Genomic DNA, 27,341 nt, shown 5'->3' with positions numbered 1-27,341 from the left:
CAGGGGCATGGCAATTCAAAAACAAAAAAATAAAGGGGCCGTTTCCTGAACACAAATTAAGAATCTCTATTGGAAATGCTTTTAGTCCAGGAATAGACTTAATCTGTCTAGGAAACCATCCGAAAGTGTCTGCAGCCAACAAATAATGTCACCAAAAACAAATTGTTGTTGATTTGCTTTAACTTTATTTATTTGTATGGATTTTTGTGTTTTTGTCTTATTTTTTTTATTTTTTTTCCACCCTTACTATAGGTCTTTTTGGCACTACATAATTATCTGATAGGGGTGGGCATGTTAAAATGTAGTTTTTTGTTTTAACAAATGTCTATTCAAAGCTTTTATCCTTAAGCAAGCAAAGTAGGAACACAGCTAATAAAAATAAAGGATAATTTTTACCTCCTTACTTTACACAAAATAAAAACACTTTTTGGACCCCTTCAGAAATGGGGGTATTAAAATATTTGACATTTGTATCACAAATCAATGTAATGAGACAAAAAAAAACACGTAAAAACTGTACAAAAAAATGATAAAATTCATTTTAAAAAGTCTTGTGACCAGATGATGCAAAGTTAGATTATATAGTTTTAGTTTTATCATGGTGAAGGACCATAAAGCCTAATTGAATTAAGATGCTATGGGAGCAGAGTTCAGAGTTCATTTCTTCTGCTGGATGTAGTTGAGGTTGACGTGATGTCGTCCGTGGGGGAGGAGCGGGTAATGCTGATTGGGGTGCACCACAGAACCTGGGGTGAGGCCAAGACAAAGAAGGAAGTAAAGTTAACTACTGTAGGGGCATTTTTGTAAGATCGAAGGGGAGAATTATTTAGATTAGACCAATCAATGAAGTACTACAAATGATACTAAATGAGAGGTGGCATCCTAAGAGTCTGCAGTACATGTCCTAGCAGAACGCATCTCCTGCCCGTATCCGTATTAGAGGTCTTCTCTGGTCTGAAAGTTGGAGCCGTTCCGAAATGGATCGGTGGCTTTCCCACCCCACCAGATATGCAATAAACAAGCAATATTGCCCAAATGAACTACAGTTAAGTGTCTTTAAAAACTGCCTACAACAAATTACAAAAAACTATTAGTTGTGTTTTGACGTGTAGCATATTCAAAACAATGGACTATACTTTCCTAATAAATACACACACACACACACACACACACACACACACACCACCATTCAAAAGTTTGGGGTCACTTACAAAATGTCATTTTTTTCGAAAGAAAAGCAAATGTTTTGTCTATTAAAATAACATCAAATTGATCAGAAATACAGTGTAGACATTGTTAATGTTGTAAATGGCTATTGTAGCTGGAAATGGCTGATTTTTAATGGAATATCTACATAGGCGTACAGAGGCCCATTATCAGCAAGCATCAGTCCTGTGTTCCAATGGCACGTTGTGTTTGCCAATCCAAGTTTATCATTTTAAAAGGCTAATTGATCATTAGAAAACCCTTTTGCAATTATGTTAGCACAGCTGAACACTGTTGTGCTGATTAAAGAAGCAATAAAACTGGCCTTCTTGAGACTAGTTGAGTATCTGGAGCATCAGCAATTGTGGGTTCGATTACATCTTACATTTTAGTCATTTAGCAGACGCTCTTATCCAGAGCGACTTACAGTTAGTGAGTGCATACATTTTCATACTTAAACTGTCTCTAACCAGAATAGAAAGAGGAGTGGGAGGCCCCGGTGCACAACTGAGCAAGAGGACAAATACATTAGTGTCTAGTTTGAGAAACAGACGCCTCACAGGTCCTAAACTGGCAGCTTCATTAAATAGTACCCGCAAAACACCAGTCTCAACGTCAACAGTGAAGATGTGACTCCGGGATGCTGACCTTGTAGGCAGAGTTGCAAAGAAAAAGCCATATCTCAGACTGGCCAATAAAAATAAAAGATTAAGATGAGAAAAAGAACACTGGACTTTTTCTTTGCAACTCTGCCTAGAAGGTCAGCATCCCGGAGTCGCATCTTCACTGTTAACGTTGAGACTGGTGTTTTGCGGGTACTATTTAATGAAGCTGCCAGTTGAGGACCAGCTACAATAGCCATTTACAACATTAACAATGTCTACACTGTATTTCTGATCAATTTGATGTTATTTTAAAATGGACAAAAAAAAAATGCTTTTCTTTCGAATACAAGGACATTTCTAAGTGACCCCAAACTTGAACGGTAGTGTATATACATACACACACACACGCATACAACTGGTGAAAAGTTTTAGAACACCTACTCATTCAAATGGTTTTTCTTTATTTTCACATTGTAGAATAATAGTGAAGACATCAAAACTATGAAATAACACATATGGAATCATGTAGTAACCAAAGTATTAAACAAATCAAAACATTTTATATTTGAGAGTCTTCAAAGTAGCTCCCCTTTGCCTTGATGACAGCTTTGCACACTCTTGGCATTCTCTCAACCAGCTTCACCTGGAATGCTTTTCCAAAAGTCTTGAAGGAGTTCCCACATATGCTGAGCACTTGTTGGCTGCTTTTCCTTCACACTGCGGTCCAACTCATCTCAATTTGGTTGAGGTCGGGGGATTGTGGAGGCCAGGTCATCCGATGCAGCACTCCATCACTCTCCTTGGTAACACTTGGTAACTCCTTGGCTTACACAGCCTGGAGGTGTGTTGGGTCATTGTCCTGTTGAAAAACAAATGATAGTCCCACTAAGCCCAAACTAGATGGGATGGCGTATCGCTGCAGAATGCTGTGGTAGCCATGCTGGTTAAGTGTGCCTTGAATTCTAAATAAATCACAGACACAGTGTCACCAGCAAAGCACCCCCACACCATAACACCACCTCCATGCTTTACGGTGGGAACTACACATGCGGAGATCATCCGTTCACCTACACTGCCTCTCACAAACACATGGCAGTTGGAACCCAAAAAATCCTATTTGGACTCCAGACCAAAGGACACATTTCCACTGGTCGTGTTTCTTGGCCCAAGCAAGTCTCTTCTTATTATTGGTGTCCTTTTGTAGTGGTTTCTTTGCAGCAATTTGACCATGCAGGCCTGATTCACACAGTCTCCTCTGAACAGTTGATGTTGAGATGTGTCTGTTACTTGAACTCTGTGAAGCATTTATATGGGCTGCAATTTCTGAGACTGGTAAATAACGAACTTATCCTCTGCAGCAGAGGTAACTCTGGGTCTTCCATTCCTGTGGCGGTCCTCATGAGAGCCAGTTTCATCATAGCGCTTGATGGTTTTGTGACTGCACTTGAAGAAACTTTCAAAGTTACCAAATAGGGCTATCTTCTGTACACCCCCTACCTTGTCACAACACAACTGATTGGCTCAAATACATTAAGAAGGAAATACATTCCACAAATTAACTTTTAAAGAAGGCACACCTGTTTAATTGAAATGCATTCCAGGTGACTACCTCATGAAGCTGGTTGAGAGAATGCCAAGAGTGTGTAAATTGTCATCAAGGCAAAGGGTGGCTATTTGAAGAATCTCTAATATAAAACATATTTTGATTTGTTTAACACTTTTTTGGTTACTACATGATTCCATGTGTTATTTCATAGTTTTGATGTCTTCACTATTATTCTACAATGTAGAAAATAGTACAAATAAAGAAAACCCCTTGAATGAGTAGGTGGTGTTCTAAATGCATCTCATTGTGTATGTATGCATGTATATATACTATATATATTTTTTTTTTTTTTTTTGGGGGGTACTTTTTACTCCTTTTTCTCCCCAATTTTGTGATATCCAATTGGTAGTTACAGTCTTGTCCCATCACTGCAACCCATGCGTCCTCTGAAATACAACCGCCAAGCCGCACTGCTTCTTGAAACACTGCCCGCTTAACCCGGAAACCAGCCGCACCAATGTGTCGGAGGAAACACCGCACAGCTGGCGACCGAAGTCAGCGTGCAGGCCGCCACAAGGAGTCGCTAGAGCGTGATGGGACAAGGACATCCCAGCCGGCCAAACCCTCCCCTAACCCGGACGACATTGGGCAAATTGTGCGCCGCTTCATGGGTCTCTCGGTCGCTGCCAGCTGCGACACAGCCCGGGATCGAACCCGGATCTGAAGTGATGCCTCTAACACTGCGATGTAGTGCCTTAGACCGCTGCGCGCTACTCGGGAGGCCCATAAAAGTTGTTTACCTCACGGTTCAGCTGTCAGAGATTTGAGCGATAAATGCATCAGGGCATTGCAAGCCTATAGGCCTAGGCGTCCACTGTATTTTATTAATATTTTACAAATACATATTAAAAGAGACAAGCTTAGGCCTAGCTCTAGAGAGACCGGTATGCCGGCGCTATGTTCCCGACAGACATTTTTTAAATCCTTGTCAGAGAGAGAGATAGAGATATATATACAGAGGGGAGAACAAGTATTTGATACACTGCCTATTTTGCAGGTTTTCCTACTTACAAAGCATGTAGAGGTCTGTAATTTTTATCATAGGTACACATCAACTGTGAGAGACGGAATCTAAAACAGAAAATCACATTGTATGATTTTTAAGTAATTAATTTGCATTTTATTGCATGACAAGTATTTGATCACCTACCAACCAGTAAGAATTCCAGCTCTCACAGACCTGTTAGTTTTTCTTTAAGAAGCCCTCCTGTTCTCCACTCATTACCTGTATTAACTGCACCCGTTTGAACTTGTTACCTGTATAAAAGACACCTGTCCACACACTCAATCAAACAGACTCCAACCTCTCCACAATGGCCAAGACCAGAGAGCAGTGTAAGGACATCAGGGATAAAATTGTAGACCTGCACAAGGCTGGGATGGGCTACAAGACAATAGGCAAGCAGCTTGGTGAGAAGGCAACAACTGTTGGCGCAATTATTAGAAAATGGAAAAAGTTCAAGATGACGGTCAATCACCCTCGGTCTGGGGCTCCATGCAAGATCTCACCTCGTGGGGCATCAATGATCATGAGGAAGGTGAGGGATCAGCCCAGAACTACACGGCAGGACCTGGTCAATGACCTGAAGAGAGCTGGAACCACAGTCTCAAAGAAACCCATTAGTAACACACTACGCCGTCATGGATTAAAATCCTGCAGCGCACGCAAGGTCCCCCTGCTCAAGCCAGCGCATGTCCAGGCCCGTCTGAAGTTTGCCAATGACCATCTGGATGATCCAGAGGAGGAATGGGAGAAGGTCATGTGGTCTGATGAGACAAAAATAGAGATTTTTGGTCTAAACTCCACTCGCCGTGTTTGGAGGAAGAAGAAGGATGAGTACAACCCCCAAGAACACCATCCCAACCGTGAAGCATGGAGGTGGAAACATAATTCTTTGGGGATGCTTTTCTGCAAAGGGGACAGGACGACTGCACCGTATTGAGGGGGAGGATGGATGGGGCCATGTATCGCGAGATCTTGGCCAACAACCTCCTTCCCTCAGTAAGAGCATTGAAGATGGGTCGTGGTTGGGTCTTCCAGCATGACAACGACCCAAAACACACAGCCAGGGCAACTAAGGAGTGGCTCCGTAAGAAGCATCTCAAGGTCCTGGAGTGGCCTAGCCAGTCTCCAGACCTGAACCCAATAGAAAATCTTTGGAGGGAGCTGAAAGTCTGTATCGCCCAGCGACAGCCCCGAAACCTGAAGGATCTGGAGAAGGTCTGTATGGAGGAGTGGGCCAAAATCCCTGCTGTAGTGTGTGCAAACCTGGTCAAGACCTATTGGAAACGTATGATCTCTGTATTTGCAAACAAAGGTTTCTGTACCAAATACACTGCTCAAAAAAATTAAGGGAACACTTAAACAACACAATGTAACTCCAAGTCAATCACACTTCTGTGAAATCAAACTGTCCACTTAGGAAGCAACACTGATTGACAATACATTTCACATGCTGTTGTGCAAATGGAATAGACAACAGGTGGAAATTATAGGCAATTAGCAAGACACCCTCAATAAAGAAGTGGTTCTGTAGGTGGTGACCACAGACCACTTCTCAGTTCCTATGCTTCCTGGCTGATGTTTTGGTCACTTTTGAATGCTGGCGGTGCTTTCACTCTAGTGGTAGCGTGAGACGGAGTCTACAACCCACACAAGTGGCTCAGGTAGTGCAGCTCATCCAGGATGGCACATCAATGCGAGCTGTGGCAAGAAGGTTTGCTGTGTCTGTCAGCGTAGTGTCCAGAGCATGGAGGCGCTACCAGGACATCAGGAGACGTGGAGGAGGCCGTAGGAGGGCAACAACCCAGCAGCAGGGCCGCTACCTCCGCCTTTGTGCAAGGAGGAGCAGGAGGAGCACTGCCAGAGCCCTGCAAAATCACCTCCAGCAGGCCACAAATGTGCATGTGTCTGCTCAAACGGTCAGAAACAGACTCCATGAGGGTGGTATGAGGGCCCGACGTCCACAGGTGGGGGTTCTGCTTACAGCCCAACACCGTGCAGGACATTTGGCATTTGCCAGAGAACCACTGGCGCCCTGTGCTCTTCACAGATGAAAGCAGGTTCACACTGAGCACATGTGACAGAGTCTGGAGACGCCGTGGAAAACGTTCTGCTGCCTGCAACATCCTCCAGCATGACCGGTTTGGCGGTGGGTCAGTCATGGTGTGGGGTGGCATTTCTTTGGGGGGCCGCACAGCCCTCCATGTGCTCGCCAGAGGTAGCCTGACTGCCATTAGGTACCGAGATGAGATCCTCAGACTCCTTGTGAGACCATATGCTGGTGCGGTTGGCCCTGGGTTCCTCCTTATGCAAGACAATGCTAGACCTCATGTGGCTGGAGTGTGTCAGCAGTTCCTGCAAGAGGAAGGCATTGATGCTATGGACTGGCCCGCCCGTTCCCCAGACCTGAATCCAATTGAGCACATCTGGGACATCATGTCTCGCTCCATCCACCAACGCCACGTTGCAACACAGACTGTCCAGGAGTTGGCGGATGCTTTAGTCCAGGTCTGGGAGGAGATCCCTCAGGAGACCATCCGCCACCTCATCAGGAGCATGCCCAGGCGTTGTAGGGAGGTCATACAGGCACGTGGAGGCCACACACACAGAACTGAGCCTCATTTTGACTTTTTTTTAAGGACATTACATCAAAGTTGGATCAGCCTGTAGTGTGGTTTTCCACTTTAATTTTGAGGGTGACTCCAAATCCAGACCTCCATGGGTTGATAAATTTGATTTCCATTGATAATTTGTGTGTGATTTTGTTGTCAGCACATTCAACTATGTAAAGAAAAAATAATTTAATAAGATTATTTCATTCATTCAGATCTAGGATGTGTTGTTTAAGTGTTCCCTTTATTTTTTTGAGCAGTGTATTAAGTTCTGCTTTATCAAATACTTATGTCATGCAATAAAATGCAAATAAATTACTCAAAAATCATACAATGTGATTTTCTGGATTTTTGTTTTAGATTCCGTCTCTCAAAGTTGAAGTGTACCTATGATAAAAATGACAGACCTCTACATGCTTTGTATGTAGGAAAACCTGCAAAATCGGCAGTGTATCAAATACTTGTTCTCCCCACTGTGTGTTTGTATATATATATATATATATATATATATATATATATATATATATATATATATATATATATATATATATATATATATATATATATATATATATATATAGCAGACGCAGTTGCCTAATTCGTAAATTTTTGATCAGAATATATTTTATAAAGATAAGCATTATATTGTTAGATTAAAAGGACTAACTCTGGTAGGCATAAAACATTCTTCCTCAACTCAAGTTCACCTTCATAGGCCTGCAGTACCTAAACTTAATAGGCATACCACACCTAGGGCTGTGGCGGTCACGAAATTTCGTCAGCCGGTGATTGTCAAACAAATAACTGTCGGTCTCACGGTAATTGACCGTTAATTAACAAACACATTTTGCATCTCCTGACTTCCAAACATCTACATTTTAAAAAGTCTAATAAATCCATGTAATATAGCCTACACCTTCACAATAAATCCATTATTTATTTTAGACAGGTCTAAAGAAGCATGATATTAAGAAAATGTAGTCTATTTCAAAAGAACAGATTATGTTAGGTCCTGATCTGGCTATGCAAAAATGGCTGTGGGCTACACTAGTTCATTTAGCAGACAAGATTTGCTTTGAATTCCGTGGCATTATTTTATAGTATGAAGAATACCATTTTTCTATTTTCTCCAAACGATTTGATGGAGTGCGCACATCCGGCTATTCTGTGTTGAGCAGTTGACAAAGAAATAGGTACTCCTATATGCTTAATTTAGAGATATTAATGTAACTTTAGTTGTTCTACAAAACATTGGCCTATATGTTTACATTTTTGATTTAAAAGGGACCATTATCATGCACCTGTATCGAAACAGGGGCAGCCGGAAAGAATACATGTAATCTATGCACTTAAATAGCAAATGGAGGACGCTTTTCCCTGTGGTTTATTTTCATGCCAGCCAGGTAGGCTATACTCCTGTTGTAAAGAGAAGCAATGTGCTTAATATTAGGAAAGTTTGTAAATAAATATAGTAGGCCTAGCCTATAGAAAGCTGATCCTCCTCTTTTCAGTAGAGGCCATCACTCCGTTTTCTTACGCAATTGTATAGCCTATAGAAATGTTGCGCAACATGAGCTCATTGGCTCTCATGAAGTGTTTGATTAGATTTTCGAAAACATTTGCATTGATGTCAGAGTGATTAGAGGGACAATAGAGTGCTGAGTACCAGGCAGTTAACAAGTTTGGTAGGCTACTAATGACCATCAGCAGCATCAGAGCTTGGAGAAGCCTAATTACCGTTGAAACTGTGAATAACTCTAATCCGCATCTCTCTCTCTCCGAGCCTCTTACCTTGGGACATGAAGGGCTTGCCGGGTTGTGGGTAACCCCCGTTGCCCTGCTGGATGAAGTTCTGTGGCATGCGGTAAGGCCAGGACGGGGACAGGGAGTAGTGGGCCGCATTGCTGTGCTCCCAGGTCCTAGAACCCTGCTGGCTCACACCCCCGAACTGGGTCTTGTAGCCTGGGTCTGCAGGGAGAGGGAGGAGGGAGGAATGGTTGGATGGATGGAGGGAGAGCATTACATTTGGTCAACAAAATATCGTTGGAAAATTGAAACAAGGAACTACTCAGCCAACCACAATAATTTGATATCATCCTTCTGTCCCAGCACCAGTTTAAGTGCACAGTGAATTAAGTGTGTAGCCCAAAACCACCAGTGTCTCTTACCTGACCACACAATCAGCACCGTTAACAAGGAAACAGACAGTTACTGCTAAAGACAAGGACAGAATCTGACCAGTTAGTCAGACAAAGGCTGACTGTTCCGACAACTAGCAGAGACAGACAGACAGAGACAGTGCCACCCAGTGTGTACCTGACTTGCCCACAGTGCCATTAGCCACCAATGCCCCCTGTTGTGCCAGGTGGTTGTGCCAGTGCCCGTCCCGTCCCCGCCCTCCTCCCAGGCCCATGGGCCTCCCCGCCGGCTGGGCGAAGATGATGCTGGGGTCATTTAGGTTCATAGGGCTAGGGCTGCCACCCCCCGAAGATCCCCCTGGCCCTGTGTTCCCGTTCCCTGGCCCAGGGGCCTGGCGCGGAGGGAATTTGAGGCCGGGCGGGGAGGGCCCTCCAGGGCCGCTGGAAGTCTGGAGGATGGGGCCGTGGATGGGCCAGGAGTTGGAGGGGTGGTGGTGTTGGTGATGGGCCTGGTGCCCCTGGGACTGATGTGACTGGTGCTGGTGTTGGTTGTGGTGGGACGGCAGCAGTCCCAGAGCAGTGAGAGCTGCAGAGTGGTGGTACTGGCCCGGGTGGGAGGGAGGGAAGCCGAAGAGAGAGAGGGGAACCTGGGGGTGTTGGGGCTGCTTGGGGGGTCCCCCTCCAGCGGAGGTCTTGGAGGAGGATTGGGGGGAGCTGGAGGATTGGCTGGAACCCTGGGAGAACGGGTTGGGCTGGGGGGAATAGGGCGGAGTATGGTGGGAATCAGACTGGGGGGGGCAGGGTAAGGATGTAGCGGGAAAGACAGGAAGGGAAAAAGAGAAATCAATTAAAAAGGCATCACTATACATACAGGTCTGTACTGATACATGAAGAAGCTAGCTGCAGCATGTTTGAACATGGTTAGGGAGGCTAAGGGAGAGACAGACAACGCCCTGTTATACTCACACATTCAGAGGGTTGTCTGGTGCGTCCGGGGCGGTCCTGTGGAGGCTGGGGGATGGGGATGGACTGGGAGCTCACCATGGCTTGCACCATGTGGGGAACTGGAGGAAATGGAAGCAAACTATCACATCACTCAGTCAATGAGCCACTGCTGCCCTCTGCTGGGCAGTAGTAGTCATGACAAAATACAGGGCTTTAAAATCAACAATTAGATCCTGTACATGGGCTCCGATACGATACGTTTTAGTTTGAAACGATTCGGTGCCATTCGGTTTGATTAGAGAACGAATCGATGCGATTCAACGTAATACGATCTGATACACTAACATTTGTTGCATAAACACATTCATTTTCCATTCTAAATAAAAAGCTGCTGCTGGAGCTCATGAGCTGGGACTCTCAGAGCTGGATCTGTCTGAGTTTGTTATTTTTGCAGATTAATGTTTGAGCTTTTAATGTATCAATATTTATCGTTTACAAATTAGCTATGACATAGCCAATGAATATATAGCACAACTTTGGATTTCACCCCCATCTCAAAATCAAATGGTTTTGACCGTTTTTACAGATTGATCTTCCCTTCTCCTCTAGTTTCGGCCATGCAGTGTGCCTCGCAAAAGTGATTGCTGTCCTCGTTATGAAATAATGAACTTTACCCTGTGTATAAAAAAATTACCATATACACTGATTGTTTAAAGCAAAACTACCAAAAATATTGCTGATGGTGAACCTGAACAATCAAAATAAAATCTAGTGTAAGCCTCGTTCAGCAGGTAGACATATAGCCAGTTGTGTCTCCAAAACCGGAATAAAAGTAAGTTAAACCAGCACATAGATAAACTAAATTACATCCGACCGATGCATGCTACATTTGGATCGGTTTGGGGTCCGTGGACCGATGCACTTGTATCTTAAACATTTGAATTGGGGACCGATGCGTATCGGTGAATCGTTACATTCCTACCTGAATTTGTCCAATAGAAACTCTTGTTTTGCTCTGTTTGCTTCCGTTTGGTTCTCAAATGGTAAACTGTTTCCGTAATGAATTCACCCCAGAGGTGTAATTATTAGAAGAAGACTGTAGCAAACAGTTGCAAAACCTTTTACAACGGAAACAGTTTACTCCAAATGGAAAATGTTTTGCCAACGGAAACAGGAGTTTCTATTCGACAAATTCAGGTAGGTCCCTCCCAGTTCCATTTCCAGATCAGGTGTGTGTGTGTGTGCGTACCTGGTCCCCCTGCAGCTCTCTGTCTAAGATGACGGTACTCTTGGCAGTCCCTCCGTACATGACCTATGTCACCACACTGGAAACAGCGACGCTCCCGCGGCTCATGTTCGTCTCCCTCCTTCACATCCTCCTCCTTCTCCTTCTTCCTCATCCCCCTGTTCGGACAAACACACACACACAAGCAGAGGATTAGCGCACTCAAACATGCAGCCACCACTTGACCTAGGTTCAAAGACTATTATAAATCATTTCAAATACTGCATCTGTGCTTGATTGAGCTTGTCTTGCAACAGAACCAATAGAAAAAAAAGTATCAAAAGTGCAAACTCCTCCCACCTGGCCAGGAAAGCTAAAGCAAAAGCTCAAAGTACTTGAAATATTTCAAATAGTATTTGAAACCAGGTCTGCTAAACACACACACACTAGTTCCGAAAAAACTCACTGATATTCTCTCCCAGTGTACCTGCGTCTCTTGGGGCAGTCCTTCATGTAATGGCCGATCTTGCCACAGACCCGACAGCACCTGTCATTAGGTGCCAGCTCCCCGTCCGTTAGCACCTTGGAGTCAAAGAAGTAGTACTGCACCACAGAAGAAACAATGTTAGAGATGAGAACAGGTCTTCTATAGACAGTGTCTGTACAGCCAGGGCAACAATGCCTATATTTACACTGTGTCTCAGAGTGCAGATCTTGGATCAGGTCCCCCTCTTGTTCATGAACATTTAAAGGGCAAAAATGATCTTATATCAGCACTCTGAATACAGCCCTATATATAGTGTGTGCCATACCGCCTCCAAGCCAGGCTGGGGGTAGAAGGGAGTACCAAACAGCTTCCTGCCGTTGATAAAGGCCTTCATGATGAAGTTAGTCACTGAGGAGACACAGAGAAGGGATGTGTTGGGGATCACTGAAATACTACAGAGAGCACAGACCATAATCACTAAAGTACTGATGTAGATTACATACTTGGCCTGATAAGGATAACTTTCAATAAATTCTGTGATTTTCCAGAAATCCTTGGTGGAGGATTCATTGAAAGTTCCTGAAATTTTGCAACCCTACTTAGGAGACATAGTTCACTTACTTTTGCGAGAAACTCCAGCACCAAGATTGTGATTCAAGTCAAAGGGATCTAAGGAACAAACAAAAGTAAATCGGTGATCAATCGGTCCCTTCATCATCACAACCATGTGAGTGAGTAGGATAGTTTCACTACCTTCGATAGCAATGCACTTTGAGGTCCACTGCTTCTCGAAGGTGGTGAGTCGTTTCCTCTGGCGGATGCTAATGACGTGCTCCTTAAAGTCAAACTCCTCGGTGTAGAACCTGAGCAGGCCCAGCCACAGCTCCCCCACAGACTCACGGTTCTGCTGCAGCTCTGGCAGACGACGACGCTACGAGGGTGGACAAGGGACAGTGAGCTTTATCATCTTCAGAACTCTTTTAGAGAATGCTTTTGACTACAATGACTAGTAAGCAAAACAACAAGCTTATTCAAGGTCATCATTCAGGAGAGGCAGACGTGTGTAGGATTTGTTACATTCAGTTGCGTTGATGACTTAACAACTCACCAGTTCCTCAAGGTCATCACAGAAGAAGGCATTCCAACCATCCACCATCCTCTGTGGTACAGTGTGTCCGTCAAAGATCTAAGGAACAGGTCGAAATTGGGTTATTTCCTAAAGCTTTTCAAATTGCTTTTACAAAGACTTTCAGCGGGTTCTGTTGGTGTCAGCTACATCCCTACAGACAGGCTAGAACAGGATGTGCTTGTTAAAAGGGTTAACAGAGGGTAAGTGAACAGTACCTCTTGGAGAACAGGGATGATGGGGGGCTGTCTCTGCTGCAGGAAGTATAACACCATGAGGATGTAGGCGTAGGACGACAGACTTCCTCTGGACGCGTCACCTATGTCACAGCGCTTTGCAAACACCTTCATGGTGTATCCCAGGAACTGCACGCGAGGGTCTACAGCAGCGTAGGTAGCCAGCATTCTGGTGTTGTGTTGAGCCTGGAAGAGAGGACAGATGCCAATGAATCCATACAGACGGCTAGTACACAATTACACTGACAACAGCAACTTAGCTTGACTTACAAAATACATGTTACCCAATGATAGTTCTCTGTCCCTTACCAGTCCTTGTTATGGCGATCAGTAATGTTAAGTACACTTTGTGATTGCAAATGATCTCAGTTTACTCACAAGAGTATTGTAGAGGCTGATATCTGCCTCCAGTCCACTCTGTCTGTGTTCAAACTTCACAATAGGCACTTTGGCTGTTGTAATAGGCAGGATGTTCCTCAGACCTGACAGAGGAAAACACAGGTAATCAATCACCAAACAAGCAATCACCAAGTCACAAAATATGACTGTCTGTACTCATAACAAGCAGTCAAACCATGCATCCTGAAAGGAGTCAATGTAATGTGCTCTCTTACCTGTGTTTCTCTTCAGCACCTTGGCTAGGTCTTCAATTATCTCTTTGCAGTTCAACTTCTGTTGAGTAGAGGGGTAGACAGATATACATATCAGAATGACTGGGGAGACAAATAACTGCAGGAAAGAGTTTCAAATTAAAATGTCAAAATGTCCACCAGTCACAGTGAGTCCACGTACCTCTCCGGTGTCGTGGCCCTCCAAGGTCATGCAGATGTCCAGGTCGCTGTCACGGAAACCAAAGCCATTCTTGGAGGAACCAAACAAACACAGCTGGGCCTTGTCTGTAGGATGATATCATAGAAGATGTATAATACCATACTGAGGTGGTACTACACAGTATTGTAAGTTCCATATTCCTGTGCACTGCTGTTACATATGCAATTTAGTCATCTGTAGGTACCATTGTATTCCTTTCGTATAAACCTCTCCAGACTACCCATGATCTGTTCTCTCTTCTGCTGCTCTCCAAGAGAGGGGGACAGCTCATCTACAAACACAGACATCAGAAAAATTATATTTAGCGTGCTTGAGTATTCCCATGTGAAGTCTATATACAGGTTTTACCAGTGTAGTGTTCAAGACATGTCTTAGCTCCATAATATAGAAGATATGTTTGGACAAAATCACTCAAACAAACTCCTTCCAAGATGGCAGAATAATGTTAATCAGCAGATGACTTACGGTAGCAGAGTCTACAAAGGCCATCCAGGATGTCTCTGAAGCGGTCAGTCATGGGAGGCAGCGGTTTGAGCTCGATCTTCTTGAAGTCCTCAGGACAATCGTCCTTCAGATGGCCATCTCTCTTACAGATGCTACACACGACCGTAGGAGGCTGCAGGGGAGATAATTAAATAAAGATGACTGACCTGTTGGAAAGCAAAGCCTGTGAACTTAATTCTGGAACTTATACTAAAAACCTCTGTCAAAGCAAGTCTAGAATTTTCATTATCCAATTCAAAACAATCAAAAAAGCATTTTGTACAGGTACCTTTCCTCCTGTGAAGATCATCCTGTCAAATATATAATGCAGGTCCTCTGGTGAAATATGTCCCTGCTTCTCTGACACATGCTTATCCTCCTCTTCATCACTGTCCAGCAGGCCGTTCTGGGGCGAGGGGGAGGCAGAGGAATGCTCCAGGGTAGCGCCAGGCTCAGCTCCAGCCCCATCTGTAGAACTGTCCCCCTCACTGAGGACCAAGTCCATAAGGCCAGCGTTTAATGCCCTCTCTGCTCTGTCCTCTTCATCACTTTCAGCCTCATCATCCTCCTTCTGTCCTGTCTCAGAGCTCTGACTGTTCCCTTCCTTCCCATTGCGCTCTCCACCTCCACTCTTCTCAGCCACCTCTTCTCCTCCCTTTCTGTCTCCTTTCTCCGGTTTCATGTCGCCATGTTTGCACGTCTTCTTGCCTCTCTGGCGCCCTCCTGTGTCCCTGTCCTTGCTCTGCGGGCAGGCAAAGTATTTGTAGGTGGTACGGAAGCGCTCCTGGACGTACTCAAAGACCATCTGACTGTTTAGGCTGCGGGCAACATTCCTCTTTAGGGCAAACGGATCTGAGAAGAGGAAATGGAGGAAGATAACTTTAAAGGTGGTAGTGCAGTGGTGTGTAGAAACTCACTAAAAGAACTAACCAATCTGACCTTTCCACCACATAACTAACCTATTCACACCTAGTAAGTCAGCAGGCTCATTGAGGGAAACATGTAGAAAGGACAAGATAGGTAACAAAAACGAGGGGAGCTAGTCACATAAAAACATTTTCTATAGAACAAACCTGATTGTCTGCCATTTTGAGTTGGGGGGATCACATAGAAATAAGAATGAATAGAACGGGCTTGGAAGCTCTAACCCTGGCCATTTAACTGGTAAACTCACAGGAACACTCACAATGGCTGTCTGGTATTGTGATGCAATCATTTCCATAGTAATGTAGAATGTTAATTCAAATTATGTTAACTGCTGTGGCTCATGCAATGCTGTCTTTTTTTGTAATGACATTTGAGTTGAATCAACAAATCACAGCACAAATTGATGGGTACACTCACAATGCTCGATGGTCCACCTATTATGCCATCATTGACTTGAATGGGGACGCCCGTTCTATTCATTCTTATTTCTATGGGGGATCATGTCAGCTCTATTCATTACATTTCTATCTGCAACATTCTGAATGTTTCATCTCTGAATACCCTGTTTAGTGGTCTCTCTCCCTCTCACTTACCCTTGATGGCCAGCCTGTCTGTTTAGTGGTCTCTCTCCCGCTTACCCTCGATGGCCAGCCTGTCTGTTTAGTGGTCTCTCTCCCGCTTACCCTCGATGGCCAGCCTGTCTGTTTAGTGGTCTCTCTCCCTCCCCAGCCTGTCTGTTTAGTGGTCTATCTCCCGCTTACCCTCGATGGCCAGCCTGTCTGTTTAGTGGTCTCTCTCCCGCTTACCCTCGATGGCCAGCCTGTCTGTTTAGTGGTCTCTCTCCCGCTTACCCTCGATGGCCAGCCTGTCTGTTTAGTGGTCTCTCTCCCGCTTACCCTCGATGGCCAGCCTGTCTGTTTAGTGGTCTCTCTCCCGCTTACCCTCGATGGCCAGCCTGTCTGTTTAGTGGTCTCTCTCCCGCTTACCCTCGATGGCCAGCCTGTCTGTTTAGTGGTCTCTCTCCTTCAGTCTTACCCTCGATGGCCAGCCTTCGTCGGGGCCAGTTCTTCATCTCTCTGGAGAGGAGCTCTTTGAGGCGGATGCTGATGATGCGTTCCTCCAGGGCGAACTCCAGAGTGTAGAACCGAAGCAGCTCCAGCCACAGCTGGCCCAGGGACACCCCCTTACCCAGGTCCAGGGCCAGGCGCGTCTGAGAGGGAACAGAGCGAGAACAGATTCAGAGTCAGATGGGACATAGGCTTAGTTCATAAGGCTACATGGACATTAGCCACAAAGAAGAAGAACAGAGGCACTCTGAACCTTGAACGCCATAGGTGGCATGGATATAAAAGGAAATGGACTGGTGTAAGAAATATGGTGAGTAATCCTTCTAGCTAGCACACCAATACAATGCTTTGTAACACTTCTGAGAAAAGAGGATACACGCAGAAGTCCTTTGAAGAACTCTGCTTTTAGCACTGCAGACTAGAAAACATATTACAATGCACAGTCAAATCAGTTATAGAATGTAAAAAGTTTATTTGAACTAGAAAAAAAGCCTTGTCAAGAGTACTCACCATTCCCTCTGCATGCTGCTTCTTCACAGCAGGTTTCTTCTGCTCAGGCTTGGCCTTCCCTCCGTTCTCTCCCCTGCCGCCCCCCCCTCCCTCTGTACTGGGGGGTCGGTGCTCCCACCCAACAAATATATCCATCTCTATCCCCGTCAGATGGTACTCATCCACAGCCTTCACATCAAAGCCTTCGATCTGAAATCAACCACATACAAACAAAGTTATAAACAGCATTAACAACAATGGCAACAAGCACAGTAAAAACATCTTCAACAAAAGCGAGCAAAATATTATGACCTGAAAGAAAATGACTCAATACAAATGTGTGCAGCGATAGTGGGGACTAGTTTAATAAAATATCAACCTTTCTGTGGTGTCACCTACCCAGTAGCCGAAGTAGACAGGAAGGATGGGCTCCCTGCGTTGTTGGAGGAAGAAGATGACCATGAGGGAGAAGGAGTAGGATGGGATGCCCCCTTCTGCCTGGCAGTCAATATGGCACAACTAGAGGGACACACACACAATATAGTCTTTATTTAAATCTGGTAACATCATTAAGAACACATTCTCTCTGGTCAGGGGCTGTTGGCGTCATCAAAACCACTAAAGCTACAATATGCTAAGCAACCATATCATTTACAATGAAATCCACACACATTTTACTCTACTCACAAATGCTGAAAAAAACATTGGTATGGACAGGTTTAGGTTTAGTCAGCAAAGGCCAAAACATTTAGTTACATTTGCTATTCCAACTAAAAGCACTAGCGTCAACTAGACAGATGCAATTTATATAATACGCTGTTATCCATAAAATACAATTTTACCCAGACCAGCCTTACCTTAGCCCAGAGGCGGAAGGCCAGGACCAGAGGCACCAGTCTGGGTTCCAGTCTAGCTAGGGCAGCCAGGTGGTTGGTGGTGAGGCAGGCCACGTCATTACCTGCACTCACTTTGCACATCAACCCACTGTGGAGAGATACAACAACACTGATCAGGGTTGTATTCATTAGGCACCAAACGGAAGAAAACAGACTGAAGCAGAGAGGGGCTACCTGAACTTGTCTAATAAGAAACTATCATTTTTATTTTGTTGCCAAATGTTTTGCTATGCTGTGCCCAGGAATAAATAAATAAAACACCCAGGAACCACTAAGTCAGAGGATATTTAAAAAAGTAGTAGGTTGTAAAAGGATAACAGTAGAGCACATAGAAAGCAATAGAATTGACCTTCCACTGACCTGTTGACATCTCTGCAAAACACTACCGGAACTTTGGCGTGAAAGTCAGACTCCACCTCAGAAAATTGAGCTGGAAAAACAAAAGGTCAACATTCTTTGACTGCTCCCAAACCCAACAAAATTATCTCCTGGCCGCCTCCCCAATTCACATAGTTTAACTCCTGAAAAATATTGTTTAATCAAATTTACCAAGGGGGTTGTATTAAAACTACTGTGGATTAGTTCGGATTTCTATTAATTGTATTTTCTCATACCAACATTCTTCATTGGAGGTTAATATGGGCTCTCCATTTTAACACAGAACTCAGTACAGCTCGGCCCTGGCCTGGAATCAAGAGCTCACTGACTGTCTAGTGCCACAACACAATCCTTCTTATGCTGAATTTACAGTCTCTCTCTACACTGTGTGTGTGTGTGTGTGTGTGTAGGGCTGTTTAACACTCACCGCTGTTCTTCAGGATTTCCAGTACTTGTATCAGCACATCTGGTTGGGTCATCTGGAGACAAAAACAACATGACATTTATTAGTAAGAGTCAAGGCATCAACATTTATCATATTAAATTCAATCAAATGTCTTCATAAAGCCGTTTATACATCAGCAGCAGTCAAAGTGCTTTTACAGTGACCCCAGCCTAGACCCCAAAGAGCTAGCAGAAGTGGAGGCACATCATATTCAGTCCACTGTTGATTTGAGTCCTGTTTTAGTGTCCTGTTTAGGAGTCCAATCATTCACAGGTTCTTGGATCCCTCCAACTGATAAACATACCCAATCAGTTAAATCCTATCCAAGACAATCAAGGTGAAAGCGATCAGAGATCATCTGATACAGACTGACAATAAGGTGATGATGCAAACCAAGGCCTCCTTCCTGTTTGCCTACGTTGATTACCACTGATCTAACAATAATTTGATTTGCACCCACTTTGCATTTACACTCAGTGGCCAGTATATTAGGTACACCCATCTAGTACCGGGTCGGACCGCCCTTTGCTTCCAGACCAGCCTGAATTCTTTGGGCCATTGAAACGTTGCTCAATTGGTATCAAGGGACCTAACGTGTGTCAGGAAAACATTCCCCACACCGTTACAGCACTGCCACCAGCCTGTACCATTGACACCAGACAGGATGGGGCCATGGACTCATGCTGCTTACACCAAATCCTGACTGCCATCAGCATGACGCAACAGGACCCGGGATTAGTCGGACCAGGCAATGTTTCTCCACTCAATTGTCCAGTGCTGGTGATGGCATGCCCTCTGGAGCCGCTTCTTCTTGTTTTTAGCCGATAGGAGTGGAACCCGGTGTGTTTGTCTGCTGCAATAGCCCATCCCTGACAAGGACCGACGAGTTGTGCGTTCCGAGATGCCGTTCTGCACACCACTGTTGTACTGCGCCGTTATTTGCCTGTTTGTGGCCCGCCTGTTACTTTGCACGATTCTCCTTTGACATCTCATCAACAAGCTTTTTTCACCCACAGGACTGCCGCTGACTGGATGTTGTTTGTTTGTCGCACCATTATCAGTAAACCCTAGACACTGCTGTGCGTGAAAAGCCCAGGAGGCCGGACATTTCTGAGATACTGGAACCAGCGCGCCTGACACTGACGACCATATCACATTCAAAGGTTGCTTAGGTCACTTGTTTTGCCCACTAACGTTCAATCGAACAGTAACTGGATGCCAGTCTGCCTGCTTTATATAGCAAGCCACGGCCCTGTGACTCACTGTCTGTAGGAGCTAACCATTTACGTGAACGTGGTGGTGTACCTAAAACTGGACACTGTGTGTATATAACTTGCATTAGTGGGTTGTTAGGAAACAGACAAGACTTACAGTGGAGGGGTAGGTGACGTCAATATTGATGTCACTTGTCTTGAAGGCAAATCGGGTGAGACAGGAGCCGTAGAGGCGGAGGGAGCAAACTGGAAAAGAAACACCAACAAAAGCCATTCATTAAACAGGGTTCTATTCATTCCATTCATTAAACAGGGTTCTATTCATTCCATTCATTAAACAGGGTTCTATTCATTCCATTCATTAAACAGGATTCTATTCATTCCATTCATTAAACAGGATTCTATTCATTCCATTCATTAAACAGGATTCTATTCATTCCATTCATTAAACAGGATTCTATTCATTCCATTCATTACACAGGGTTCTATTCATACCATTCATTAAACAGGATTCTATTCATTAAACAGGATTTCATTCATTAAACAGGATTTCATTCATTAAACAGGATTTCATTCATTAAACAGTGTTCTATTCATACCATTCATTAAACAGTATTCTATTCATTCCATTCATTAAACAGGGTTCTATTCATACCATTCATTAAACAGGATTTCATTCATTAAACAGGATTTCATTCATTAAACAGGATTTCATTCATTAAACAGGATTTCATTCATTAAACAGGATTTCATTCATTAAACAGGATTTCATTCATTAAACAGTGTTCTATTCATACCATTCATTAAACAGTATTCTATTCATACCATTCATTAAACAGGATTATATTCATTAAACAGGGTTCTATTCATACCATTCATTAAACAGGATTCTATTCATTAAACAGGATTTCATTCATTAAACAGGATTTCATTCATTAAACAGGATTTCATTCATTAAACAGGATTTCATTCATTAAACAGTGTTCTATTCATACCATTCATTAAACCGTATTCTATTCATACCATTCATTAAAACAGGGTTCTATTCATACCATTTCACTACTATTGCATTTTATTTGTTTATTGCCAACCTGGGAACCTTTGCCACTCAGCCTATACTTACAATAAGATACTGATTTCAACCATCCAGACATGGCAGATCAACAGTCTAGATGACAGGAAGGAGACAAGAGGATAGGAATACTTGGTTACCTGCGAGGTGCTGCTGGATGATGATCTCCATCCTGGTGACCACTTCCTGTCGCAGCAGGAAGTCCTGGTCAGAGATGCCGTGTTGTTGGGCGACCTGAAGGACGGCTGCATCCACGGCTCTGAGCTGGGCTGGGGAGGGGGCAGGCAGTGCACGCAGCTCATTCTCCTCCTGCTTCTCCTGAACACAGCACAGGGGAGAGGGACAAAGGCAGGGTGAATCCAGATCCCCTTTAACGGCCCTGTCTAATCCACTGGAGAGAATGTGGACAGAATTTGGAGTTTGGGGGAGATACAAAATGGCCGACGTAGGCTTAGGAAGCAGCAAAATAGGAAGAATGTATACAGATACACACACCAATAAGGTTCACCTTAATTAACCATTTCCACTTCTAAAATAACAAAGATGGATTCCCTTTCAAGTTACAGTACACATCAGTTGTTGTTGGAGAACATGACAATTATGACAAAATAAATAAAAGTTGCTAACTTTTTCTCTCACCATGATGTTCTTCTTGTGTCTCTTTTCCTTGATGTGTTTGTGTGCCCCCTGTACGTTCTCTATGTGTATTGAACACAGCTTGCATAGGTACTGGAAGTTAGGGTACTCTGGAGACGGCTGTAGAGACAGAGAGAAATTAGTGAAACCAATTACATGTGAGAGACCAGTTGCTGATCGTGCCCTGCCCCTCACTGTACACATGCAAATGACAGACATTTTACAACTCGTTTGCACACCCCCTCCACCCCACAGCAATGTGTTGAACTGTTGACTATTAACATTGTTATTATTTTGCCTGGTGGAGGGTTCTCAGCAACAAACAACAAGTTGATAAAACATCTGACCTAAGAAGTTGCCTTAAAATGTGAAATTGTGTCCATAAATTCCAGTCAACTGATACAGACAATGCAGTGCCTTCAGGAAGCATTCACACCTTGACTTTTTCCACATTTTGTTGCGTTAAAATAGACTAAATTTAGATCTTGTGCCACTGATCTACACACAATACCCCACAATGTCAAAGTGGATTTTCTTTTAAGAACTGTTTACAAATTAATACAACAATTCAAAGCTGAAATGTCTTGACTGAATAAGTATTCAACCGCTTTGTTATGGCAAGCATAAATACATTCAGGAGCAACATTTTGTTTAACAAGTCACATGAGTTGCATGGACTGTGTGCAATAGTGGTTAACGTGATTTTCGAATGTACCCCACACGTACAATTATCTGAAAAGTCCCTCAGTCAAGTAGTGAATTTCAAGCACAGATTTAACCACAAAAACCCAGGAGGTTTTCCAATGCCTCGCAAAGAAGGGCACCTATTGGTAGAAGGATACATATAAAAAAAATCAGACACAGAATATCCCTTTGACCATGTTGAAGTTATTAATTACGCTTTGGATGGCGTATGAATAAACCCAGTCACGACAAAGATACAGGCGTCCTTCCTAACTCAGTTGCCGGAGAGGAAGGAAACCGTTCAGGGACTTCACCATGAGGCCAATGGTGATTTTAGGAGAAAACTGAGGATGGGTCAACAACATTGTAGTTACTCCACAATATTGACAGAGAGAAAATAAGGAAGTCTGCATGGCACTAAAGTAATACTGCAAAAAAAATTGCCAAAATAAATGAACATTTTGTCCTGAATACAAAGCATTATGTTCGGGGCAAATCCAACACAACAACACATCACTGAGTACCACTCTTCATATTTTCAAGCATTGTGGTGGCTACATCATGTTATGGATAAGCCTGTCATCTGCAAGGACTACAGAGTTTTTTTTAGAATACAAATAAATGGAATAGAGTTAAGCACAGGCAAAATCCTAGAGGAAAACCTTGTTCAGTCTGCTTTCCAACAGGAACTAGGAGACAAATTCACCTTTCAGCAGGACAATAACCGAAAACTCAAGGCCAAATATACTGGAGTTGCTTAGCTTACAAAGACGACATTGAATGTTCATGAGTGGCCTAGTTACAGTTTTGAATGAAATCTGCTTGAAAATCTATTGCAAGACTTAAATGGCTGTCTAGCAATGATCAACAACCAACTTGACAGAGATTGAAGAGTTTAAACAATCCAGGTCTGTGAAGCTCTTAGAGACTTACCCAAAAAACCTCACAGCTTTAATCGCTGCCAAAGGTGATTGTAACATGTACTGACTCAGGGGGTTGAATACTTATCTAATGAAGATATATTAGCGTTTTATTTATCTTAAAAAAAATATTTGAATATTTCTTCCACTTTGACAGAGTATTTTGTGTATATCGTTGACAAAAAAAAAGGCAATTCAATCCATTTCAATCCCAATTTGTAACAAAATGTGGAAAAAGTTAAGGGGTGTGAATACTTTCTGAAGGCACTGTACATACAGACAACTGATAAACAAACGTAAGTTATTTTATCGCCTCACCTTGACCAGTCTGTGTATGTAGTCTCTGTAGAGGCGATCCTCAGCCTGTCTGAGACCCAGCTTCTGCTCAGAGGTCATGTTCCTCCCCTGACCCTCATCATTGACCCCTGACCCCACCACGTTGACCTCCACAAAAGGCTGCCCTGTCTCCACCACAGCACCGGCCTTCTCACCTGCAAACACACAGACAGACCAAGTCTTCACTTAGATATAGTCAGCATGTAGGAAACAAATGTTTTGACCAAGAAGAAGAGTTTATATGACAAAAAAACAGCAAGAGGTCTCTAACATAGACATATTGTAGCAGCCATCCTTCAATGGCCCCATCTTGGGGATCTTGGTCTGTGCAGTAAGGACTTCCTCAGATGAGGTGGCCACCGTACCTGCTCCTGTGTCTCTCCCTCTACCAGCTGGGCTCCTGCCTGTAGCCAGCATGGGCCTAGCGTCACCCCCCTGCCCAGCCTGCTGCTGGCCTCCCAGTCCCACCTTCCCCCTCTCCCCAGAGCTGGTCCTCCCAGTCAGCCTGCGAGGCTTCCCCCTCCCTGGGTCCTGAGGGCTGGCTGTGGAGGCTCTTTCTGTCCCACGGTTACTGCCTTGGTCCTTATGGTCCTCCCTGGCTGTGGTGATGTTCTCCTTGCTCCGGCAGGCAGTGGCAGGCTTGGGGCCAGGCCCCTCTCTTGGTGTCACTGGAGCCTCTTTCAGGGGCTTGGAGCTGGTGGAGGATGGCGCTGTGGCTCCCCTGGCCTCATTGCGAGAGGGCTTAACTAATTTTAGGGGGCTTTTTGATTCCTCCATGCCTCAATCCAGTCTTATCCCTCACCCGGGCTGAAAACTAACAACTACTCTGTATTGATGATGGGGAGGCAGCTAGTCCAATGAAAACCTGAAGAGATGAAAGTCATTAATTTTTTGCATTACCTACATTGATCTTAAAAGAACAATAGCCTAAACTATACATATATACTTAAAACTATCAAATCATAGCATATTGAACTAATTCAGCACCTGCTATGAAGAACTGAGCAAGTAGCCAATGGCAAAACATTTACCTTGCAATAAAGTTCCAAAGCAAAGGCCTGATCAAAACAAGTACATCCTAGTTAGTTATGTGGGTTACAGTAGTTGGACCAGTGCAGAACAGGGTTGTAATATAACTTATGTTTATTGCAAATATAAATTATTTCGATGTAACGAAGAGAGTGGCTAGTTGACTAGCTGAGAAAAACCAAGGCTGAAGGACTTGTTTGTTATGAAACGAAACCAACCCACAACATCCTGAAAGGGCCTTCTCGCGTAGCGAGACACCCTGCAGATGCAAACAAACAGGGCAAGTGACATTTAAAATAACAGCTAGAGACAAATAAATAACGTGCAGACTTGCTAGCTAGCTGATAAATGTTTGTATTTGTTAACGGTAGCTAGCTAGCCATCTCATAAACACCTGATAAATGGCTAGTTAGCTAGCAAACTAGCCATCTATCCGCTAGCGGCTGGAAACCTTTTTACAGACAATTGTTTGACTAGCCACCCGACCCTATAAAACTGACGCACGACAAAAGCGCCAGAACATTGAAAAATGTCTTACTGTTTTATGCAGATTTTAGCTCTAAAATACGTCTAACCTCTTCATCTTCATGCTCAGTATTTCGTTTTTCTCATTCACGGATCAAAACCACTGAGGTATGATCAAAACAGCACCATAGACGCCATGTTAATTCCTGCATAGGGCATTGTGGGTACCTTTATTGAAGGTAGTTGTATCAAAGATTATGGATATACTGACAAGAAACCTGTCTCTCCGCCCTAACAATGGGAGTCGTTGTCCACAAAGCGGCACGGCGGGCTGTCTTGCTCCCCCTATCCTTTCTTTGGATTGGTGGATACATCTCATTATTTTAATACCTTTTTGAATATTCGTTGAGGGTTTTCGTCAACCGCCTGTATTCCATGGAGAGAGATGCTATGCTACCAGCCTCATCCCATTAATATCTATAGCCATCTCGAGACAACTCCGAAATAAAGTGTTTTTTCTCAAAGTTGCCGGGATGTCACGTGTCCTACTTGTATCAGTACACTCATAACAACCTAAGCATTACGAAACTTCTATTCGATCAAATAAACCTCACGTAGCAAATAAGTCATTCGTTTTTTTGTTGACCATTCTCGACATTCATTAACCTCCATACAAAAACATCTTGTTGGTGGGCGAAAAAACGGGGGGGAAATGCCATCTGCTGGAGGGAGACAGATTTCCCGTGGAATTGGCCTCTGCCTCTTCCTATCTGGTTGTGTTCATTAAAGCATTATGGGGTGGAAGCTATTGAAGTTTTAATGAAGTATTTTTAATGTAAAGTCAGTTTAAATTGATAGAAAAGTGCCCAAAAATACAAAAGTATTTGGAGGGATGGGGTCTCTGAACCATTAACAGTGGGTTGTATTCATGAAAGTCTTATTGATAGAAAATAGCCAAAGCCAAAAAATACAAAAGTAGGGTGAATTCAGAAAAAGAGAGACACTTTTTGCTTTTCCGTCTTCTGTAACCTCTTTCGACATCTATCCAACATATTATATTAGCCCAACACCTGATACATTTCTGAAATGCTCAAGATGTTTCCTAATCACACAAAAATAACAAATGTTGATATCATATTTATGTTTAGTCATTTAGCAGACGCTCTTATCCAGAGCGACTTACATGAGCAATTAGGGTTAAGTGCCTTGCTCAAGGGCACATCGACAGATTTTTCACCTCGTCGGCTCGGGGATTAGAACCAGTGACCTTTCGGTTACTGGCACAACGCTCTTAACCACTAAGCTACCTGCCGCCCCGCAGGATGCATGACACACACATTTGTGTACACAGCCAAAACCCTATTTTCAGTTCACATTTGGTAAACTGGGACAGCAGGCTAGATAAATTGGGACATCATTATCATAGTCCCAATTATACCGCAATGACAATTAAATTCACACTTTTTTGTTATATTATCATCTTGAGGATTTCAGAAATGTATCATGTGTTGGCTAATATGTTGGATAGATGTCGAAAGAGGTTACAGAAGACAGAAATGTAATACATGTAAATTAAACAGGATAACAGTACTACAAGAACCAGAGCCATGCCTAACCTAAGTACAGAGGGTCCCTATGAACTGGATCTCTTTCCTTAGTGGGCAGAACAAGCAAGGAGGTGGCAAAAGGCCACGTCTACAAAATGTTGTGCACTCTGTTCGTAACAGATTTTAGTTTTGGGAACAGAAAACTGTATTGAGATTAGGCTTTTCTTCGATGAGAAAATCAGCAGAATGGCGGCCCAGTTCCATCTCGCTCCATACGCTCCCACTGCCGACCACATGGCTTCCACTCTTCACCATATTTGGTGGGATTCACCCTAATTGCCATTGAATGGAGGGATGAGGTCCTTTTAGTTTTTTTTAACCCAGTTCCAGTTAAGTTGACTGAGACCACATTCTCATTTACAGCAACAACCTGGGGAATAGTTACAAGGGAGAGGAATGAACCATTTGGAAGCTGGGGATGATTAGGTGGCCATGATGGTATGAGGTCCAGATTGGAAATGTAGCTAGGACACCGGGGTTAACGACCCTACTCTTACAATAAGTGTCATGGGCTCTTTAGTGACCACAGAGAGTCACTGTTTAACTTCCCATCCAAAAGACAGCACCCTACACAGGGCAATGTCCCCAATCACTGCCCTGGGGCATTGAGATCTCCTTAGACCAGAGGAAAGAGTGCCTCCTACTGGCCCTCCAACACCACTTTCAGCAGAAT

The 27,341-nt window shown here is 43.7% G+C and overlaps 1 protein-coding gene across 10 annotated transcripts; it reads right to left on the bottom strand.

The window, feature by feature from the left end:
• Window positions 1-172: 172 nt before the first annotated feature.
• Window positions 173-25,582, bottom strand: tut4 (terminal uridylyl transferase 4). Of its 10 annotated transcripts, XM_041840154.2 has the most exons (30): window positions 25,172-25,283; window positions 24,599-24,625; window positions 23,933-24,432; window positions 23,550-23,722; window positions 21,619-21,747; window positions 21,132-21,309; window positions 20,077-20,165; window positions 18,688-18,739; window positions 18,243-18,312; window positions 17,844-17,970; window positions 17,386-17,505; window positions 17,008-17,196; window positions 16,466-16,640; window positions 14,793-15,355; window positions 14,486-14,636; window positions 14,205-14,291; window positions 13,982-14,085; window positions 13,804-13,861; window positions 13,568-13,671; window positions 13,172-13,375; window positions 12,936-13,013; window positions 12,581-12,758; window positions 12,449-12,496; window positions 12,153-12,235; window positions 11,807-11,943; window positions 11,365-11,519; window positions 10,137-10,234; window positions 9,349-9,958; window positions 8,824-9,000; window positions 173-746 (listed from the first exon to the last, which is right to left on the bottom strand). In XM_041840154.2, exons 3-30 carry the CDS (start codon window positions 24,342-24,344, stop codon window positions 658-660), a joined length of 4,638 nt encoding a protein of 1,545 aa, XP_041696088.2. In that variant the 5' UTR covers window positions 24,345-24,432; window positions 24,599-24,625; window positions 25,172-25,283; the 3' UTR covers window positions 173-657. The 10 variants fall into 10 exon arrangements, with proteins under 10 accessions (XP_041696088.2, XP_041696086.2, XP_041696089.2 ...); XM_041840152.2 differs by lacking the exons at window positions 24,599-24,625; window positions 25,172-25,283 and adding an exon at window positions 25,452-25,582; XM_041840155.2 differs by lacking the exons at window positions 24,599-24,625; window positions 25,172-25,283 and adding an exon at window positions 25,290-25,387.
• Between the last annotated feature and the right edge of the window lie 1,759 nt (window positions 25,583-27,341).

Source organism: Coregonus clupeaformis, chromosome 20 (assembly GCF_020615455.1).
Source record: "Coregonus clupeaformis isolate EN_2021a chromosome 20, ASM2061545v1, whole genome shotgun sequence".
Classification (NCBI taxonomy): domain Eukaryota; kingdom Metazoa; phylum Chordata; class Actinopteri; order Salmoniformes; family Salmonidae; genus Coregonus; species Coregonus clupeaformis.
This window is presented reverse-complemented; position numbering and strand designations above follow the sequence as displayed.

Bases quoted from the DNA above. Each gene is read 5' to 3' on its own strand.
- tut4 (XM_041840152.2), bottom strand. From the start codon at position 24,344: ATGGAGGAATCAAAAAGCCCCCTAAAATTAGTTAAGCCCTCTCGCAAT. The intron at 13,376-13,567 runs GTGAGTAAACTG...CCTCTCTTCCAG, and splicing joins TCAGCCTCTACAATACTCTT to GCTCAACACAACACCAGAAT. The intron at 13,014-13,171 runs GTACTGTTCACT...CCTGTTCCTTAG, and splicing joins TCATCCCTGTTCTCCAAGAG to ATCTTTGACGGACACACTGT.